The sequence below is a fragment of the Ischnura elegans genome, chromosome 3, assembly GCF_921293095.1.
Source record: "Ischnura elegans chromosome 3, ioIscEleg1.1, whole genome shotgun sequence".
Taxonomy (NCBI): domain Eukaryota; kingdom Metazoa; phylum Arthropoda; class Insecta; order Odonata; family Coenagrionidae; genus Ischnura; species Ischnura elegans.
Window position 1 is genome coordinate 96,227,579 of NC_060248.1, and position 22,076 is coordinate 96,249,654.

The following is a 22,076-nucleotide window of genomic DNA, read 5'->3' on the forward strand; positions in this document are numbered from 1 at the left end:
AACACATTCAGTGCAGAGCACTTATATTGACGTGCTCTGCTGGTCGGGCAGGGAACCCTTTCTCCGACTCCGTACGTGTCTAATATCCACTTCCGAGTCTCCCAATCTTGTGTATGGCCTTCAGTAAGCTTCCCTCTTTCGAATTGTGTGTGCTGTGTGTAAAAAGTGGTATTTGAGCAGAAGTTATGGCGCGGAAACCTCCCTCTATTTTTCTTTCTCATTTTAACGGCCGATTTTGATGACTTAAATGAAAATTGGGCCCACAATGAATGTGTTAATGAATCTTTCAAAAAATAATTCAGCCAACTACCTATGATTCACAAGAGGCAGTTAAAAATCCAAGTTGATTACGTTTGACATTATTTTCCAAAGATTATTAATTCTCATTCCAAAATAAAAATAACAATCATTAATTTGACAATTTTTGAATGTGATGTTACTTAATTTGTACATTTTCAATGAAATGGTTAAGATTTGTGGAATGAACCAACATTTTGTAGGTTATATGTTTTTATTTGGCAAATCACCATTCAAGAATCACCTTGGTTTGAAAATGAAGCTGTACTGTTAATTTTATACCAGGGAATGGGAATCATTTGTTTTCGAGCTGTATTTTTGTGCTGTGTCCTAATTGTTTTCATTTGTCAACATTTCTGCCTTAAATTAGCATTACAGGCATCCCCCGAGTTACGTATGTCTCGACTTACGTAAATCCGTACTTACGTAAGCGATAACCGTATTTCAAATGATTACGTTAATTTTCCCAAATCCACGCGATCGGTCAACTCTGGGAATAATATTACGCATTTTGATTGGCAATGCTCGAGATGCAACTCCCAGACTATATTAATGTTTATCGATTTTGTATCTAATAACGTAAGAATACGCGGTAGAGTTCATGAATATCGCAGTGAATTGAATGAAACTTCACCGAGAATTTACCGCGCATTTCTCCGCTGAGAATTTCACTGCGCCGATCGCAATCTCTGAAGCACTAACGCAAAGGTTCGACTTACGTAAATTTCGACTTACGCAGAGTCTGCCGGAACGCATCTCTTACGTAACTCGGGGGATGCCTGTATTTGATTAGTACCCGAAGGAGGATGTTAAGGAATGCCTCCACTTTTTTTTAAACAATTTATCTGTTAATGATGCTATGTTTAATTGAAGTAGAATTATGCAACCTATTAAAACAAGTATCTGAGCTACTGCCTGGCATGTACCAATGAAACTAATTTTATTGCCTCAGCAGATTTCTATGGACAAATAGTTATAAAGAACCAAATGATGAGCAAAATACAAGTGCTTTCCTTCCTACTAAGATAATCTAGTATTTCAAAAGACAAGGCAAACTTTATTGGAAAATTCATTTAGATAATGTAAGTTAATATTTGATAGATATTGTCATGCTATGTCTGCCACAATTCCTTCCTCAGTGTCACTCAACTTCAAAATTGGCATGAAATATATTTGCTTGATGGAAGGGGAGGCTCCCAGAATAATTCTAAGTACTCCATCGAAACCTACCCAAATCAGTATAATACTCTAATAATATATCTTCCTAATCAGGTTGACTTGTGTGAGGTTGGCACAGATTTTATTAATTCGCCTAAATTGGTCTCAAATCGGAAGACTTCCCCTGTTTATGGTATTTGGTGTGGCTTCATGTTTACATACCTAAATCTTTGTTTTCTGTGTATTTCATTGTGTGAAAAACCATGGAGGAGTTTTTTTCTATGCAACCCTTTCTTTCAGACAAAAAAGGCCAGTGGCGCAGGGGTTTAGGGGGATAAAACCCCCCAGAGCTCAGAGAAATTTTTAAGTTTAATCCATTTTGCTTAATTGGATTAGTATTACTTATAGGATAGTCTTAGGATTTATCAAATATCCCTCAGAAAGCTGTAAAACTCACATTTTGAACCATTATTCTTAAAACTTATCAGGAGGAGGGCCCGGCCCTTGCAACTACCTCTTACCCTGACGGGTATGCAATACCCCCACACCCCTAGATATTTGTTACGCCTAAAACCCCCCCTAGCTTTAATTCTTAGCTGTGCCCCTGACAAAGGCTACAACCTTACCACAAAGGAAAGGCTTTAATGTTCCTATAAACGATAGAGCTATATGCTGGTGGGATTGATTCTCAATTTATAGGTACTCCTCGTAGGGACCACCCATGCCAAATGGGTGAAAGGGTATGAGCCAGATGACCGGTAGTCCACGGATGGTAGACAGATATAGGGTGGGTTACAGGGGTAATAACGTTATTATGGTATTAATACGGTTGGGGGGATAGGTAGCTCCCCCAAATTTTATCAAAAAGTTTTGATTTTTATTAGATTAATAGTTTTTGTATCCTTCAAATAAATAGTTTCCTATTATATCCTTTGACAAAAAGTATTTTAAATACTTCTCAAAATTCATTAGCATGGAAACTAAGGGAACCCAAAAAAATATAACCTGCCTTGGCTCGTAATAGATAGTTGCAAACATGAAGAAAAGGTTCAAGTGAAAATGAAGGAATCTCTATGAAGCATTAAATGTTACAGAATTCAGAACTTAGGTGTTATCAGAGCTCCTCAAAAGTATTTTATCAACGTATTTTTTATTTCCGAACGAGTAAATACGAAAAATCTGTATTTAAAATACAATAAACATTCATGCTGTATATTTAAAACACAAATTGTATGTTTTTAACATACGTATTTTAAAATAGTTGTATTTGAAATACTGCCCAGCCCTGTAGGTATCTACACACATTTCAAAAACCCAAAGTAAAATGAAATACCCGGGACGAAAATGATCTATTTGCCCCCCAATTAACAATTAAATTGCTGCATACCATCGCTGCTGCTGGAATAATGAACAAACATTGAAAATTCCCTTCGATGGAAAAAAAATGGAAATACCTGGAGGGATTAGTTGCTCCACATAAAATAATAGTGGGCAGTATCAGCTATCAAGGTATGGCTGACCCATTACTATATTCACTTCGAATTCAAAATTGTCCTCCGTTTAATCGGAAAAATATCGAAATTATAACTAAAAGAATTTAAATACACGCTCGCGGGCGGGGAAACAACTGAATATCGATATTTGGTTGTTTTGTTTTCGAGGCATTCCAGCTGGATAATTCAAGTTTTTTTTAAAAAGAATTATAGGAATTAATCGAATAAAATGTGAATGGTTTTAAGGCAAGTACGCATTATGCTCTCCAGTGAGTTGTAATTTACCGTCATAATACGTAGTAGGTCGTCTTATTTCAATACCGAGCTGTGTGATTATACGATCTGCATAGAAATTGTCTGGAAGTCTTTTAATCATTCCCCAATGGTTTATATCATGGGCATTGTATGTCTAAGCAGATAGTTGTGTCTTGATGCAGTTGGTCCCTTTAGTATACCGAATATAACTACAGTACTTGTCCGTCGGTGGTTCTCCTGTCAATACTACTCTTTTTGCCACCCAATATGAGCACTTTTTGTTGCCTATTACAATGATTAGAACTGTCAAATTCTATGGAAGTTATCCATATCTATCCGTAAATGTCGAGACAGTAGGTTCATTCCCCTCCTAAGATATGAGAACATACTTCCACCTTCACGTACTTCTCCCTAACCTCCTATTTTGATACGTTACTATTTTCTGATGTTGGTAAGATAATGGTGTTTTAGCAATCGAGTTATGGGAAGGCAATATGTTTTTTTTCGAATAGAATGTCCAGTTACTTAAAAGAAAATTTCCTCATTTATAGAGCAGAAGAGAAGGTGATGTTTGTAAACAAAATAAGTAGATAACTTACCCTGAAGTGAGCAAATCAGACCAGATCATGGATTCTGACTCTCCATTGATATATGGACTTGAGTTCCAGGTGAATGGAATGCAACCCTAATGCTTTAATTTAACTTGTTTTGCTTTACATTGCTAATTTTACCATGTATTTCACCTTTAGGCTCGGGCTCTGGCATCACAAATAGCAGAGACTGAATCTATTAGATTTTTTGTTGGCACTCAGTCTCTTGAGTTTGACAATCAAATACACGTTGTGGAAGTGGATGAAAAATCAAATTCCATATGTAAAAAATTGTACCAACATGCTTCTGGAGAAGTGTGGCATCTCTCATCATCGCCCACTGACAATAATATTATTTCTACATGCTTCAACAAAATTTCTGGTCAGTGCTGTTCTTATTAACACATAATTTTATTCTGGATTTGTCATTTGAAATTCTCATGTCGGTCACTGGTTAATGTGACCGGCTTTTTCTAAAAATGGTGAATTATATTTTACTTTAGAAGGAAGAAACTCTTGTACTATGCATGCTGCTATTTGGAGGATTCCAGAAACCATAGAGGAGGGATCTGGTAATGAAATGTATGACCCTTGCTCAGCAGCACTGCCAACTCTTGACCAGCTGTCTCTCTTGGACACTACTGAGTATGGAAAGGATGTGTTGTGTACAGTTTTTCATCCAACTGAAGGAGACAGAGTGGTCTCAGTTGTAGACAATCATTTCATTCTGTGGGATTTGGGCAAAGATTGTACTGCTGCAAAAGTGAGTGGTACTGTTTCTCATGCCTTAAATGGCTGAAAAGAAAAGATATCCTTATGTTAACAGTTTGATATACTTTCAAACATTGTTTCAGGCAATCACTCATGGGCTCCTTGAGGCAAAGGGCCAGCCCAAATTTTCTGCTGGGAAGTGGAATCCTCATCAAAGTTGCACTCAGTTTGTGACTGCCAATGATACCCATGTTCGCAGTTGGGACTTGCGTACGCCCTCTCGTCAGGTTTGGACCATTGAAGGCGCTCACTCCCAACTCATCAGGTAAACCAGGTGTGAGTTGCAAATATGTTGAAGTTAATACCATTAAGACATTTCATTTTTGTGTACATTTTTTCATCCTACTGAAGGAGACAGTTGAAGACAGTCATTTCATTCTGTGAAATTTGAGCAAAGATTATACTGCTGCTTATAAGCACTGCTACTTATTACTATGCTACTGCTACTTATAAGTGAGTGGTAGTGTAATTTATTATTTATTGATGCCATTTATTTCATGCTCTAGGGCAATACCGTATATGTCTGAATATAGTCCCCCCTTTTTTTCCAAAAATGCCTGTGGTAAAAGTAAAGGGGGGACTATATTCAAACGCATTTTTTTTAACTTTTGCCGAAACTGAAGCCTCAAAATTAGGGGGGGGGACTATATTAGGAGAAATACAGTATTGTCTACAATAACAAGTACAATATTGTCTAAGCTTTTCTTTCTTTGCCTCCATATAATCCTTGGAGGTTAATGAGTTAAGTTAAGACAGATCTGTAGATCCTTTCAATTGAACAATCTTTAAAACTTATAGGGCAGCGTTTTGGTTCTCTTCATGGCTCCTTTGGTGACCTTTTACTATCGCATAACCTTTGGAGGTCAAATGGTGAGCAATTTCTATCTAAGCACTGTGTCAATGGCTTTGGCATCCTTTAAAACCTATGGTTGGACATATTGGTTGCCTACCCAGTGTGATTAATACATTAATACATCTGTGACCTTTGACCCTCGTATAATCTTTGGAGATCAAATGGCCACCAATAATAATATAAGGTCATCAGAAATGAGTTTGGCTTCCTTCATAACCCAGAGTTTGTCTTGGTTGTTGTCCTGATATTCCACCCCTTACTTCAGAGACCTTGAATGCCTTACATCCTGGTTTTCCCAATAATCAGAATATACCTCATCAATTTTTGACCCGCGTGTGACCTTTGGAGGTCAGCCATTGGTAATATGGATATGTGGGCTATAGCATTGACTTGGGCACCCTTGAAAACTATTGTTCAACACATTATGCTTTTCATTTTCCACCCCTTTGACCTTGGTGGTGACTACCCTTCTGTCACTACAAAGGCTTTCGTTGGATATTAATAGGGATTTCTTCAGTAAACAACATTTTTTCCATTAAAATAGCAGCAGAGAAAAGGAGTTGAAGAGTCCTGGAGACTCATTGAGCACTGATAGACCTTGAAATGTAGCTGTTTAGGACTATGAATGGGAGAAAATGTTTTAGATTGGTTATACTTTGCAGATGACCAAATTCTGTTTTCAGAAGATGTGGATGACCAGAGCTAAATGGTTAGGAAACTTAAGGCAATGTGTGAGCAGTGTGGGGTCACTATTAACACGTTGCGTACAGATGGCGAGAATTCTCGTCATTTTTTTTCCGAACGTTCTGGACGGACGATGAAGATTCTCATCATTTAGGCGCGTCAACCTAAACAATTTTAAAGCGTACAATACGTATTCGTTAGTAAGTTTTCAGTTGTTGTTCGTTATTCATAATGAATTGATGCATCATAATTTGATTGGGTAAAGTTATATTCTAAACATTAGCTTTTTAACCATGTTTAAACCAAAGGCATTATGCCCTAATAGGCACATATTTCCAATCTCGGCGATCCTAGGAATTTAAATACCCCAGTACGCAAGGTGTTAACAATAACAAGACGAAGTACTTGGTTATTGGTAGTGAGGAAATACCAGGTCTACCATTTGAAAACAAATGCATAAAGGGAGTAACCACAGCAAAATATGTAGGAGTTATATTGGATAAAAGTGGAAGTAGCACATGAGAGATCAAAAACAAAATTACAAAAGGAAGAACTACCATAATTCTAAATTGTATTTTATAGGACCAGGATATTGGTAGGAGAACGAAAGTAAGAATTTATTAAAAAATTAAGATAGTTTGATAAGATAAGGGGCATTTAAGAAAGAAATGGAAAAAGGTTATTGACAACTGAGAGACATTACATTAGAAGGAGTTGCTGAAAGAGTGGACTTGGTGAAACTAGAAAAGATTCAATAATGAAGATGATGAAATGAAGAAAGATGAAGTCGACAATGCAGAAAGGAAGCTACTACCTTGGTTTGGCCATGATAGTAGAATTGATGACACTTGATGGCCCAAGCAAATATTGGGTTGGAGACCTACAGAAACACTGAAAAGAGGAAGACCAAAAGTGAATAGGGTAGTTTCCTTCATCAAAGAAAACGAAATGCATTGATTGCCATTCGTTACCCACCATTAGGGTTTTCATAATTTACAAATTATTTGGTGTTAGAAATCCCAGTTAAAACAAATGGCAATGGTCAATTTTAACCTCATTTGAAAAAGGGCAGATTGGCGCCTATGTGATTCCACTCCATGTGACGTTACAGGGACCTAGTTTCTACACGAGAGGATAGGAGTTTTACATCGTCTGAGATTACCAATGCATGCATGAGGCACAGAGCTCAGGGAAACATATCTTAATAATCACCCATTAAAATTACCTAAGTTCGGAAAGTTTCCTTTGTTTGATAGGGTAATAATAATCCTTATTTAAGCCAAGCGCTACCTGCTAGCAGGGTACTCTGCTACCTGCTAGCAGCCTGCGTCGTATCAGCTTTCAAGCCTCGCCTCAAGGTCACCTCACAGGGCTGCAGCGGGAACCTGAAATACGTCACACGGACTTTTCCCATCATTCCTACTTAGCCGTCGCGTTTTCGCACGCTTGAAAATTTTCACTTTTCGTTCAGTCGCGGATACTAGATATCGCCATTCAAAAATCTAAGAGCGTGAAATGCGTACTCCAGGAGTAATAATCTTTCGATTTAGGCAATAAAAAAATAATAGGAAACCACCCTATTGGAAGCAAGACATACAGAGAGCAATGGAAACAAGAGGAATAAGAGAAGAGCAGTTTAATGACAGAGAAATGGAAGCTGAGGGCAGGAAAATGATGACAGTCTTAAACAACCTACGTAATATGTACCAGCAAATAATTTTGGAGTCTGATGTTTTGGTTTCTGTAGAGTTTCGAACCAGATCTGTTGTACCGTGTCATTATTCTTCAGGTTAGGTAATATTTTTTTTGGTCTAAATATCTTTTGATTTCAAGTGGTCAAATAAATTTTTTATGCAGTCTAAGGGAAGGTGAGACCAAATATCATATACTTGGACAAAAGGTGTTTAGCAAAAGTTAATCAGTGCTCCTACTTCCCTTGTTAATTGATTAACATAATTTGAACTTTTGAAAGGAAAGATGACAATAATACACTTGTGGTGATTTAAGCTGATTTTCGTTTCAGGGATTTAGACTTCAATCCTAATAGACAATACTATATGGCAAGTTGTGGAGATGATGGATGGACCAAATTTTGGGATGTTCGATCACCAGCAGAACCTGTTGTAGCTCGCTCCGATCATTCTCATTGGTAAGATGTCTTTGGTTATTCATCCTTTTTGGGGTTCATGTCTATCTGTGAAGTCAGATGAAGATTGAATACATGTATATTTAGTTTGAAATGTGTATATGTATTTAGTCACCATCAAAATATTGATAATGCCCCTGTAATTTAAACATTTGTGTCTTGTTTTGTTAGCATGACACTATCTTAATATGCACGTAATTTCAAAGATAATTTTGTTGAAATGTTTATACATTTTTGTATTAATGATTGATTTGATATTTCTGATGTAAAACCATGTAAAAACCTCTGCATCCTGAAATTAGCTGTTTTCTTAACTGCATCAAAATTTGAAACTCATTTTAACACAGAAGTCCAAAATTTAGGGCATTCATATTTGACCATTTACTAGCAGAACTAGATTGGTTATCATTAAGACTAGGAAAGGTAATTCTACTTTATTTAAGGGAAATATATGCTATATATAGTATTGAAATTATCCATTGACTATTGCATGATAATTAATCAGAATTGTATGCAGTTCAATCACATTAATTTCTATTATGGTACGTGAGGATATATATGTATTTTATATTCTGTATAGTTATAAATTTTTTGGTAGTTATGACTATTTTTGATAATTTTCAACATCTTGTAACTTAACTATTGCAAATGGCAGAACTGTGAATAGGAAATAAATTTTCATTCAAAACTAAACTTTTGAGAATTAATTCGTAAAGTGTTCTGATGTATGCTATGAATTTTAGAGTTGACTTTGGGAATTTCACCTTTTTGTATGGTCTTGATTTCTCTGTCATATTTCTCTCTTTGAAGGGTATGGAGTGTGAGATACAATCCTTTGCATGATCAGCTGGTCCTCACTTCCAGTAGTGATTCCAGAGTTGTACTCTCATGCGTTGCATCCATAAGTTCAGAGCCCTATGGCCACTGCATTGATGATGATCTTCATGAGGACAATGAAGAAGAAAAGGAAAAGTAAGCATGCAAATCCTGATATCTTAATCTTACTGGAAAAATAGGAAACAATTTTAGAGCAATTCTGTGGTCATCAATTATAAATCACATTGTTATCATAGCTCTCCTGTTTAAAAGGTTAACTTTGACAAAGATTCTGAATATTTTCAACCAATTAATATGAAAATTACCATATTTAGGGCATATTTTTCACGGAGAGGGTTTTATGAATTTTGTCTGCATGTGGTACTGCACTCTAACACATTCTAGTGAGAAGAATTGACAAATATTTTAGCTATAATCATTTAAAGGATGCTTTGTACAATAATACTATACTTAGGCCGGTATCGTCAGTCGCTTCTTTAGCCATCCTTCATCTTCCTCGGCTTCTGAAGGATAGATTTCAGTTCGAGAGACGTCCGAAGGTCTTCTTCACCGCACTTTGCTGGTGAAGGACTCCTCGTCAGCGTAGGTTGGTCTGGCCCAGCCTTCACAACAATTTCATCACTTTAAAGATTTTTAAACTGGCCTTACATAAAAGATAGGTTGGTAGAAATGATTTTGTTTTTATTATTTGTGATGGCGATAACGTTTTAATTTTGTTTACGTTCATTTCTCTGTTTATTTCTGCTTTACATTGCAATGTTATCCGTAAGCCGGTGCATCAAAGGCAATGATTGAACAGCGTATTATCATGGATATTAAAGCTGTTAGGAGATGTTTGTGTATTTCGACGCATAAAAACCTTAATTAGAAGTATTCCTGAGGTATAATCATTCGCGATCATGTTGAATGACGTGATAAAAGTCGTCATACTAGACTCAATCCATGCTAAGGATATCACCCAGCACGTCAAAATCATCTCTACATCGATGTAAAAAGCCTACAAATAAAGTTTTCTTGCGCATCTGCACTAGATATGGATATGGAGTAACTATGTAATGCAATTGTGTGCATCAAGTATTCCTCTTAAGCTTACAAAGGGAAAGTTTAGTCACATCTTATTCACATTTCAACGCAAAGGTTGATTATTTACATTAATAAAATTTTAGTGTGTTAGAGTGAGAAATTATCATGGCAACCGATTTAGCCCAGTGGTTAGTGCCCGTCGCTATGGAAGGCCCTCGTTCGATGCTGCTTGCAGGCGGATTTTTTTTTTAGCTTCTTTTTTTATTTCTTTAGCATAAACTTACGTTAAATTATTAATTTTATGATTTAAAATCAGAAGAGTGTTTTCTGGATTGAAAATCTTTCACATGTGCACGCTACGTCGGTTTTATTATCTTTTGATTTTGATAGTTTTTATCGAACTGCTGTGGCCATTTCGGTATCAATTTCGGTATCGGTAATTTATCAAACTGGTTTGGTAATTGTTACTAAATTTTTCAATGAGCCATATGACGACCGAAAAGTTTGATAAATTTCATCAGAATTCGATAGTTCTAACTAAACCTTTTTTCCGCGTACGATTAAGTTTTTTGCCAACGTTTCGGTTTATTTTAAAACCTTCATCAGGGCTATGAATGAAAAAATGAGACGACAATAATATACAATATTGATACATACATGAAGGTTACAAAACAATTGTTTTACAATATTACAATAAAAAATGAGAAAGGAATGCACAAGAATTTTGAAATTAAAAAATATTTTTATATTTTTTTAAAGTCAAAATCCTTGTGTATTCCTTTCTCATTTTTTAATTATACCTATTGTTGTATAAAAGCTTTTTTGTAACCTTTATTTATGTATCAATATTGTACATTATTGTTCTCTCATTTTTTCATTCATAGCCCTGATGAAGGCTTTAAAATAAAACAACACGTTGGCAAACAACTTTTTGCATTATATTACCTATACCCCAGGAATTATTTAATCATCATGTTGGCTTACGTTAATGCTGGATTGTTTAGGTGTACGTTTCGACTACTAAAGACTATGGTTGATATTTACTAATCATCTAATTGAGGAAACTTGTTGCTTTTTTCCCACGCTTCGGTCTGTTGTATATTTGAAGTATGAATTATCTATGAATTTTCGGTAAATTTAATTTCTGATTCCAATGCATACTGTCACTGCGTCCGTTTTCTTCTTTTCTTGAATATCCCTATGTTTGATTACCAAATTAAACAGAAAAACTCTTTCCGCGTTACCCATTCGCTCCATTTCGGCATATTTTGTGACCCATGTGACGCTAGGTGAGTTATGCTTTGTCTTTGTTTGACTGAATGAACGGATCTCAGAAGCGGACATTCCATGAGCGACGAAAATGATCCAAAAGACCAGCTTAAGTCGGAAGACAAAGAAGAGCTTCACTGAGGATCGTCTCTCGAACGTAATCGCGTCTTTCGCGAAGGAGGCCGCCGAAGGAATCCTAAGTGAAGACGAGATCTGAAGGAGCGACTGACGATATGGGCCATGATATACTTAAGGCTGACTTCTCTGATTGTATTGGTGAATGCATATATCCTAATCATCAAGTTATATGGGGGGGATTGGGTTCGTGTGGTGGCTAGAGTGTTGGAATTTCCACCCTGTGGGCTCAGGTTCAAATCCTGCTGGTGACAGAGAATTTTCAGAGACTGCATATTTTTTGCTTGAATGATGTGTGGAGGACATTTCAAGTGCAACACTCTGTCTGTCGGATGGGACTTTAAGACGTGATCCCCTTGGTGCCTGTCGTTAAGAGCAGGCTATTGCAGGTGCTAGGTTTCTATCCACCCTTCCTTCTATATCCTTCCGTATGGTGCAAATGACCACAGCAGTCGGCCGCCCCCTCAAAATACCAACATCAAATTGTATGAGTATAACACCACCATCAAATTATATGGGTTAAGGCTATCTGGTGTGAACATAAATAAAACAGGCTATTTTATTCTGATGTCTCATTGTGGAATTGAATTTGGCTTTTACACTTAAGTCTTTGGACAAGAGTAGCTACCTTTGCAATGCTGGGAATAACTTAAGTATTTGTATTAATGACTTTAATGTGATTTTCAACACAACAATCGCTAAGAGGGAAGTAAAACAGACTCTTCAATCTGATGATTTACATTGCCTATGGAAATGAGACTCCATTGAATGTGCCCAAACAAATTTCACCATATTAAAGTACAGCTACAGTCTCTCATAATACTCTTACTATTAAAGCCAGGAGTTGAGACTCAAAATATATGCTGCTGAAAAATATCAATCAATAACTGGTAAGATTACATGGAATAAATTTGTCAGAAGTTGCATCTCAAAATCTTCTGTGCCTTCTGGTAGACATTGTGAATAGGTTTAGCTTCACTGGATCTCAAATGTAATCTAAGTCTGTCTTTCTAGCACTATAGGCTGTGACCCAATCCTACTTAAGTTCAATGTTGAAGATAACTTGCTAAATGTCCTTATCCCATTGTAACCCTGGAGAAAGATTTTTGCAGACCAAGGGTTCCACCAACCAAGGTCTCTGGCACAGGACTGCTTTGGCAAAATTGTCAATCACTCGATGCCTATTAATACCCCAGTACACTAGTGGTATACTCATTTTGGAAATAGTGGGCTCAAGTTTGCGGGCATAATTCTCTGATAGGCTAGTCAAGAGGGTGGGAGGCAGAGTCATGAATGGCAGTGAGACAGTGGGGCCTGTGGTTGTAAAAAGTACTTCAAGAATATGTTAATGATATCTTTTGCTAGCAGCACTTGGTATGAGTTAAAATATATTGATACAGTTATTTATGTATCTGATTTAAACTCTCAAGCTTCAAATTATACCGTAATGGTGGTGGAAGAGACAATTTTTGGGTTAGCTGAGCTAGAGGAGAAGTGGGGTAGAATTTTTGCCCAGAGGTGGTTCCTGGATTTCTTTCAGGGGGGCACAAGGATACCCCGTAATACAAAATGAACGCAATGATAACGGGACTGTATTAAATATCTTGCATATTTTTTTAGGGGTCTGGGGGGGGGGCACGTTCCCCCCCCTCCCTTGATCCACCTATGAAGGTGGCTATGGTCATTATTATGATAGTATTCTACCAATTAAAGTGAGTTTCAATGGAATACTTGATAAAAAATTTTGGCAGCCTCCCCGTGATTCATGTCTGGCAGTGTTTTTTTGTCAGATTTGTAGTATGAAAATCCTATGTTAGCCTAGTACTGCAGGTTATCAAAAATAAAGAAAAATAAAAGAGTGGAGGTGGAATAAAACCTATAGAAATGACAACAATTCTCAGCTTAATGACCGAATTTTTTATCTGTACGTTGGTGGATTTGAGAGTGCATCAGAAAGGATTGTGAATGAGGTTTTTCTACTCATTGGTTTGTGGGCACAATTAATTGATCATGCAATGAAAAAATATGTAAATGCATACTGATGCAAATGATTGATCTCTTTTTTGTCCGTCATCGTCTTTATTGGACATCTTTCTTCAACTTTCATTTTTAGGCTATGTCAGGGCCATCTGTGACCTCTTGCCTGGTGCCCAAAGAGGCTGTACACTTTTTTATACACATAAGACCAGCTCTGTATTTTATAATCATTGTTATTCTTCAATAATCCCACATTTCCATTGGTCCTCATTCTATTTGCTGTGGTGCTTTCAATATCCATGGTGCGAGGCCACTTTGAGCCAACTTCAATAAGATTTTTATGCTTCTTTCTAATGGCATTGAGCCAATGTTACTGATTATCTACTTCGTATCTTCGGTTATGAAGCTTCTTTTACGAATGCTGTTTTACTCATCATGATGGTGTCATCAGAAAATCAACAGGCCAATCAGAGTATCTGTGAGGTACATGAATAGATTCCAAACATTCAAGAGTACATATGTGGTACTACTTCGGTTTGATAGAAATAGATTTGCCAACAAAGGAAGAAATTTTTCTTTGATTAAGTAGTCAAATTCATTCATTTCATTCCTTAAATTTTTTTTACATTTTTTGCTAATTTGAATTGTAATTTTAACTCAGTTTTGAGTCTTAGAGCAGAAAAAATGTGTAATTTTATGTAAATCATGGATTTTGCTTTCTAGACATACAAAAATGGAAGATGGAGTTCTAGCTGCTTATGATGAGCATGAAGATTCAGTGTATGCTGTGGAATGGTCAACAGCTAATCCATGGACTTTTGCATCCCTGAGTTATGATGGAAGGCTCGTCATTAACAGAGTATCAAGGGCTGAAATGTATCGAATAATTTTGTAAATCAATGATTTACATTCTCTCATGTTTGCACATACTTTTGGCAGGGAGAGGAGACATTTACTAGCTTATGCCACTGAATTATAATTATCATTCCCATATCAGTATCAAATAACCATAAAAATGATTTAAATTTTATACCCTTTTGGAAAATCTTGTACGAGCATTGTGCCACTGCCTTCCATTGTTGAGAAAATACTATTGAAGACTATCTTTTCCTGATTTGTACCTGTTGACAACCATTATGCCAGGGATAATTTTACTTTGTTTCTCTTTGGAATTGTGCATAAATGGATGAATAATGTCATTCCATCTATTATTTTTTTACTTTTCACTTAATTTTTTGTGTGAATACAATGCATATTTATTTGTTGTTTTCAGTTACATGTTATTCGTGAATGGTTACTATTAAAAATTCTTGCATAAACTGGTGATACTTTTTTCTTTTAACTCTTTTTACAACTCTGGCTAAAAAGTTGTCCTCAGGGAAAAATACCAACAGCCATTAGTGCATTATCTAAGAAAACTTGGTCTTGGCTGGGGTAACTGAAAACAACATTCCTGGTATGATGAAAGTCAGGCATTACAGGGGAGTACCTGAAGATATAAAATTTAAAATGGCCTAGAACTGAGAGCTGCCAGTGGCTAAGAGCCTCCATGTCCCAATAATATCCAGAAATATTTCTATATTCCATTAATGGACACCATCACCAACCATGTGCCACACTTCAAATAGAAAAACTGACATGGTTAAGACAGTCAAGCTACAGGATATTAATACCTAAATGGCCTTTCGTGCGAGTGCAGAAAGATTCTGTTGATAACTTGAGGTATAAAAACAAGACTGAAGAAGTGAGAAAAGTACATCCGGCAAAAAAAACCTGGCAAATCATAAGCTGTCCCCATCATAAATACAAAATACATCCCTGAAAACTAACAGAACTTGAACAGTTTACCAGGTACTGAGGCAGTATAGTCAGGAAAGGGACTGAAATTATTTTGGAGAGGAGAACAATGAAGCTGCATGCTCTGCTATACCCCAGCAACATGCGGAAACCCATTATCTAACAATTTAAGAAAGAAAACTGGAAAACAGAAACAATTAAGTGAGCCCTCTACCAACTGAGGTACATAAATAAACCAGATTTAGTCAATGCACTCAATTCCTAAGGGCACAACAGCCTACAAAGCTGTTAAAACATCTGCATTGAGCCATCTGTCTGTTTCATAGTAATTTCAAGTCATTTAAAGTGTAAGAAAAATTTCTCTCTATCTTCGTACATACATATGTATGTTATTCCACCTACCATTGAGCAACAAGTACCTACATGTGCCTTTTTTTTAAACAATCCTCACCAATCCCTCCCAAGGACATCTAAACCAAACCTTTCTCCCCTACATCTCTCCTTTTTCAAATTCATTCTTTCATCTGCTCAGTAACACCTCTTCCATTCCTCCTAACTTGCCCTTCACTTAAATGTTCCTCTCATTCTAATGACACACCTACAACACAGGTCTGCAAAAAAATATTTTTTGAAAATTGTTTGCAATTTGATAACTGATTTTTATGTACTTTCCAGCACTGATTTCAAAAATGAAATCCATTTCTTTCGATCAAGTCAGGTTTTTGCACAAAGGGTGTATGTTTGGGTATAAAAACAAAATGTAAGCAATTTTCACATTTTTTCCAACCTTATAAAATTTTAGTTTATTAATAAATCATGTTCTAAACTACATTTCCACTACACCTCCATTTCTCTTAAAGCTCATAAGTCCTTATAATTACTCTTTCACTTTCTGCCAAAGCTTCTTTTACTGATAATCCGGCTGTGGACTTGTTGAGGATCAACTTTTTATTATCCAGCAGTAGTCCACTATCACGTTGACGTTCCAACTTCCTTTGTACCCTCTTTCCATTTCTTTGATGTCTTGATGGAATCATTCACCCTGCTCTTCACTTACATCACCAAGGTTTGAAGTAGTCAAGATACGAGAGGAGAAAATGAACTTTAATGCTAATGTTATAGCCAAGCTTCTTAAATTTGTCGAGCATGTCTGCGACGATTGTCTTGTTGTTTGGATCTTTTTTGTTTCCTAGGAAACCGGTGACAACTAATTTAAAAGATGTGCATGCTACCTTTTCTTTATTTTCCATTTAGGCCACTAAGTTGGGATCTCCCATTAGTTTTCTAATGTCTGGTCCGACAAATATTCCTTCCTTTACCTTTGCCTCGGATATACCAGGAAACTGTCCGCAAAGATATGTGAAGCACTCCCTTCTTATGGCAATGCCTCAACAAATTGTTTCATCAGCCCCAACTTAATGTGAAGTGGAGGAAGTAACACCTTTTTGGGACAAGGCTTTTCCTCTCAACATTTTTAACCCCTACCTGTAACCTTTTTCTCAAGGGCCAAGCTTTTTTTATTTAGTGTTGCTTTCTATCTCTACTGTCCCATTCACAGAGAAAGAAAGGGAACTTTGTGTAGCCACTTAGTTGACCAAGTAGCATTGAAATCACTTTTAAATCACCACATAGTGTCCATTTGTGGTCTGAATAGCAGAGTTTGCTTGAAATCAGGTCATGGTTTTTGTAACATTCTTTTAAGTGAACCAAGTGTCCAACTGGTATAGAAGCATACCTATTGCCATTGTGTAGAAGTACTGCTTTAAGGCTTCTTTTTGAAGAATCAATAAAAAGTCTCCACTCATCAGGAGCATATTGTATTTTGAAAAGTGTCATAAGTCTAGGAACATCACTGCCAAACACCAGGTCATCTTCTTGAGGGAAGAAAGATACAAACTCTTTTCCCCTAAATCGATACCGAGAAAAGGATGCACCCGGAGCCAACATATGTTTATCTTTCAATCTAGATCCTAAAACCTCTGCTGATTCTTTAGAAAGGCCTACGCCTCTAACTGAATCGTTCAGTTCAGATTTTGAGAATGGAATCGGATTGGTTATGCTAGGATCGTAGCAATCACCGTCTTCTTCACTATCACCTTGCTGAGCCAATGGCTCGTGATCATCATGTATATCATCCAAAGAATCTGTAGGCGAGGGTATTGGTACTTCAGGTCCATGAGGAAAAGGGCGAATGGCTGATTGAATGTTAGGGTAACAAATATCCTTTTTGTTTCTCAAATTGAAACCTTGTACATTGCAAGAACAAAAATAGCAGTCATCACTAAGATTTTTGACCTCCCACCAAACCATTGGTATTCCAAAACATAAGGACTGCTTTTTGCCTTGAAACCATTGCCTCAGTTCTCCAACACACAATGAAAAAACTTTGTGTGAGGCCCAAGATTTACCTTGATCACCTAATTATGTACCAAAGTAGGCGAAATATACTTTTTCAACAAAATCGGAAACGTTTCTTTGCTGCTTTTTAACAGTATAGTTACCACAAATGTAGCAGAAGCAATCTGGCGAGTTCATACATCCTGTGGTAGCCATTGTGAGAGGCACAATGGGTCAGCATGTGGGAGGGGGAAGGAGGAAGGCAAGGACAAATGCTAACATGGAAATACTGCTGGAAATCTCCTTATTACTCTTCATTTTACATTCATCTAATATAAAAAACAGCTAAAAACAGTTTATGAAGATCCTAAAAACCAAAATTCATTGTCACTGGAGTGCTGAAATATGTATAAAAATATCGAAAACAGGTAAAACTATACAAGCAATTCGTGAAATAACTATGCGTGATGGAATTTTTTCACTATTTTTCCCGAAATCAGCGTTGAAAAAACCATAAAAACCACTTATTAAATTTGAAAACTTTTATGTCGCAGACCTAAGTAATCTACTGGCAAATATTTGTGGCACCTGATTGATTTCCTTTCAGTGAGTTAAAGAATGCTGAGTAACAGTTCTCCCAGTTTAACCAGTGTGATAAGTGAATAGGAAATAGTTCTCAAACAATATTATTCACGCAAAAATATGAATAGCTTATTTCTGAATGAGTGTAGGAATGCTTGGCTGCTATGGAGTGGACTCCCCCTTATGGTGTTATTTTCTCTTGAACGTATACCTTGATGTATAATCTCGTGCTTGCACCAACAAAACGGTGTTATCTGATTATTTCTGTTAGTGCAATTTGGAAAACAATCTTTTGTTATTGAAAATTAAGTATGGAAACAAAGAAGGACAGTCATAAACCCAGGATGTAGTGTGAATAGGATTTCCCCTCCCAGAATGCCAAGGAGACACACATTAGTGGGTGTACCCCCTTCAATTGCTTTATCCTCTCCAAGCAAACCCCTGAAAAAATTTTATGGCAACAAACATGTCATTCAACGAGTAGAATACCAAAAAGTTCAATAAAAAAATTTGTATTATGTAAGTGACTTGATAAAAAAGTAATAATTCCAAAATTTAGTATTAGTTTCTCATGTCAAGTGAAAAGCAGCAGGAAAAAATAACCATATCACTACAAAGTGGCTGTAATCATACCTGTGGAAGTCAGTGCATTTTTATCTGAAGTATTAAGGATTCCAATCTATACAAGACTTTGATTAATAAATATCTTATTGTTAGTCTTACAGGGATAGGATGGAACATAATGTCCATTCATCATTGGTTGAGATGATAACCAGATACCCATTGCAAAATGCGCTGTGGGCTTACCGAAGGTTCTCCTCACAGGGGACATAAAAGGTTCCCACAAGAGACTAATGGCATCGTCAATCAATTACAGAAAGTTGGCATGGGTGAATGAGTCACACAGAGACAGGACATGAAATACAGCTTCAAAGTGATAAGCAACTGTGAGAGCATCACAAAAATTTGAGAGTAGCAGTTAAATGAAGAAGTAACAATTTCTTTCTCTCACTTATAAAGTAAAAATATCAAGTCTTCTTGCATGCGTGAACAGCTTTTATTTTCCTTGCACTATCATCTATCCTCATGAGCCCCAAATCAGATATGGAATCAGGGCTTGGCAAGAAATTCTTAAAAAATACTTCACATCTGTTTACTCACCAGCTAATGGGAGACTACTGCCTTGCCCCCTAGGATGCTAGGCTGCACAAACAATCCGATCCACCGCGTTCCTTCATTACTAACAATGGGTGGGAGCCTGTTCCTTTCTTAGATTTAACTGCTTTAACTTTTGAGGGAACTTTCTTTTTTATAGCCAGTATAGCAACGGTTCTAGACTTTTGGATCAGTTCGGAACTTGGACGGTTCAACTTCAAGTCAGTCACTTCATTGTCAATGACTGTAATTAAAATGAGTCAGGCAAAATGCAATTAATTTAGACTATTGCATCTGCAATATCATAAGTATTGATATCTTCAGCGAAGAAAGTAGGGGTACCCTAACATCAGTATTGCGGGTCCGAACAAAATTACCACTCTATCTGGTGTAAATTAAATATCCAAGGAGGGGGCTATAGCTCCTCCCCCACTCCCTTAGAACCGCCACTGTCAGAGGTTAAATATTAGGTAAGCATGGGATGGGAGGAAGATAAAAGAATTTACTGATGGGACATTAAGGACTAGGATTTTTTGTGCATCGAAAAGGGAGGACTAATTTGGGAGGGTAGACCAGATGTGGTAACTCGTAAAATGCTTCATGCAAACCTACCTTAATTAAGAGAATACTTCTGATAATAATTCATAACCAACAATATCCAAACTCATTCGGTATCCTCAGTTCTAAGGTATTTGTTCTCATTCACATACTTATCACCTCCTATGGAACCAGTTAAACCTGATGTTTTGTTTGCAAACATTTAGCCACTAAATGCCCCTGGAGACAGAATCAGTACTGAAACCACAGTAAATATATTGCTGGCTATTACACCGAATCACAGCTAAATCATCTCAACAAAGGTATGACATTTAATGAGAAGGTATTCTAATATGCTCCCTTTTCTATCATTCGACACAATATACCGACCTACTTCAGATTGTCATAAGAAGGGAAAACATGGGGGAAAAGCACCAGGCAGACTGCATTTCCTCCATCATCAACTAACTGTTTGGTAACCCAGCAGACTCCAGTCACAACCAGCGGACATCCCATCAGTCAGACAGAGAACAATCTCATTATAACCAAAGCTGACAAAGGTATCACCATTGTCTTTTATCGAAAGCTGACTATTTAGATAAGTTCATACTTGTCTGAAAAACAATTATTTTCAGCCAATGACAACCACCAACTACCCTACTAACAAATTCCAAAAAAAGTTATAGGAATACTAGCACAGTAAGGAGATTGATAAGTGCATACCTGTTACCTCCAAGATTAAACAGATTCCCCATATCCAATAAAGAATATCTGCCTCTGAGACGTGTTTTATCACATTTCACTGCCCTAGCGCACAACCTTGCCATGCATTATCATATTGGATAAATAATATCTTTAAGAGAATTGCATGGTTTGGTTCAAAGAGATGAGTCATCAATAAAATTGATCTTTCACAAAAACTACTTAAGTCGAATGTTCCATAAATTGGGAAACTTATATACTTCGAAATTACTAATATATTTACTGATTACTAATTTATTTCTGTGCCAGCAGATGAAGGTACTACTGCTGTGGATTTGCTAAAAGGTGATTTGAGATTGACATTGTAACTAAACACTTTGAAATTCAATAATTACTCAGAACTACTTTATTTTTGACAACAAAAGCTTGAAATCCCATCACAATTGGGCTATGGGATCACTAATTTCCCCCATTCAAGGTGACATTTCCATTGAATTCCTGGAAGAAAATATTTTTGAATCTATGATGCATTGATGAAATAAATTACTGGTACCGATATGTTAATGAAATTTTATGCACGAGAAAGGGTATTTACAAAAACATATCAAGTTTTAAGAAATGCTACACAACCTTCACGATTCGGTTCATTTTACTGCGGAAACCAGTGGCAATATTTTATAAGTTTTAGACGTAGCCGTAAATATTAAATCTTGTATGCAAGAATTTTCAATCTTTAAAAATACCCACTTTAATTGATGCTGTGATGCCAAGTTATCCAGCCCAAAGCCACTGCTACTGACAAATAAATCAAAGGAAGAAAAAAAGTATTCAATAGGGATCACCACAACCCTGTCCCCAAGTGATGACAAGTTATCTCTTCGCCTGACCAGAGCATTTCCTATAGAAAAGCAAAACTGTCATTTTACAGTAAGAATACATTTGACAGTACGTTATTTAACACAAAATAAATTCAGTGACAAGGACCATAGTTGTGTATAGAAGCTGTGCCGTAACACGCCCACCTACAATTCCAAGTTTGTGGGTCAAACTGGATGTGCAATTAAAACATGAGTAGTGAGCATAAGAAGTATTTAGAAAGAGGTGATCCTACCTTAAATTTTGCTAAGCATTTGCAGTACTCTAAACACTTAAACATGTGATTGTAACTTTAAGGTTCTCCTAAACCAACATAAAGAGGAAGAGTTGGACTTGTAGGAATCAGAATCGCATTTCTATGGCATGTCAAAACAAAAATGTATGTTTAAATGACCTTTTGTGGCCTTCACACCACTCATCTTCACTAACAATCAGCTCTTTGTTCCTTAGAGTTGTCCAATACGTACTCCTTTCACATCTCCCCAAATATCTAGCCACCCCCTCCCACCTCTAAAAATTGTAAAAATTAGCTCACAACATGTTTAGTTCTGCCTTGAAAATGACTTAGTTCGCTGAAGCCTTGGTTGATAAATAAAAATCTG

General features: G+C 36.6%; 1 protein-coding gene across 2 annotated transcripts; it reads left to right on the plus strand.

Annotated features, from left to right (window-relative positions):
* Positions 1-3,090: 3,090 nt before the first annotated feature.
* LOC124156189 (EARP-interacting protein homolog) lies at positions 3,091-14,812 on the plus strand. 2 transcript variants are annotated; one of them, XM_046530568.1, is made up of 8 exons: positions 3,091-3,194; positions 3,760-3,871; positions 3,953-4,175; positions 4,297-4,556; positions 4,648-4,829; positions 8,125-8,250; positions 9,058-9,219; positions 14,212-14,812. In XM_046530568.1, exons 2-8 carry the CDS (start codon positions 3,830-3,832, stop codon positions 14,381-14,383), a joined length of 1,167 nt encoding a protein of 388 aa, XP_046386524.1. In that variant the 5' UTR covers positions 3,091-3,194; positions 3,760-3,829; the 3' UTR covers positions 14,384-14,812. The 2 variants fall into 2 exon arrangements, with proteins under 2 accessions (XP_046386524.1, XP_046386525.1); XM_046530569.1 differs by lacking the exon at positions 3,091-3,194 and adding an exon at positions 3,254-3,654 and having other exon boundaries at positions 3,755-3,871.
* The last annotated feature ends 7,264 nt before the right edge of the window (positions 14,813-22,076 follow it).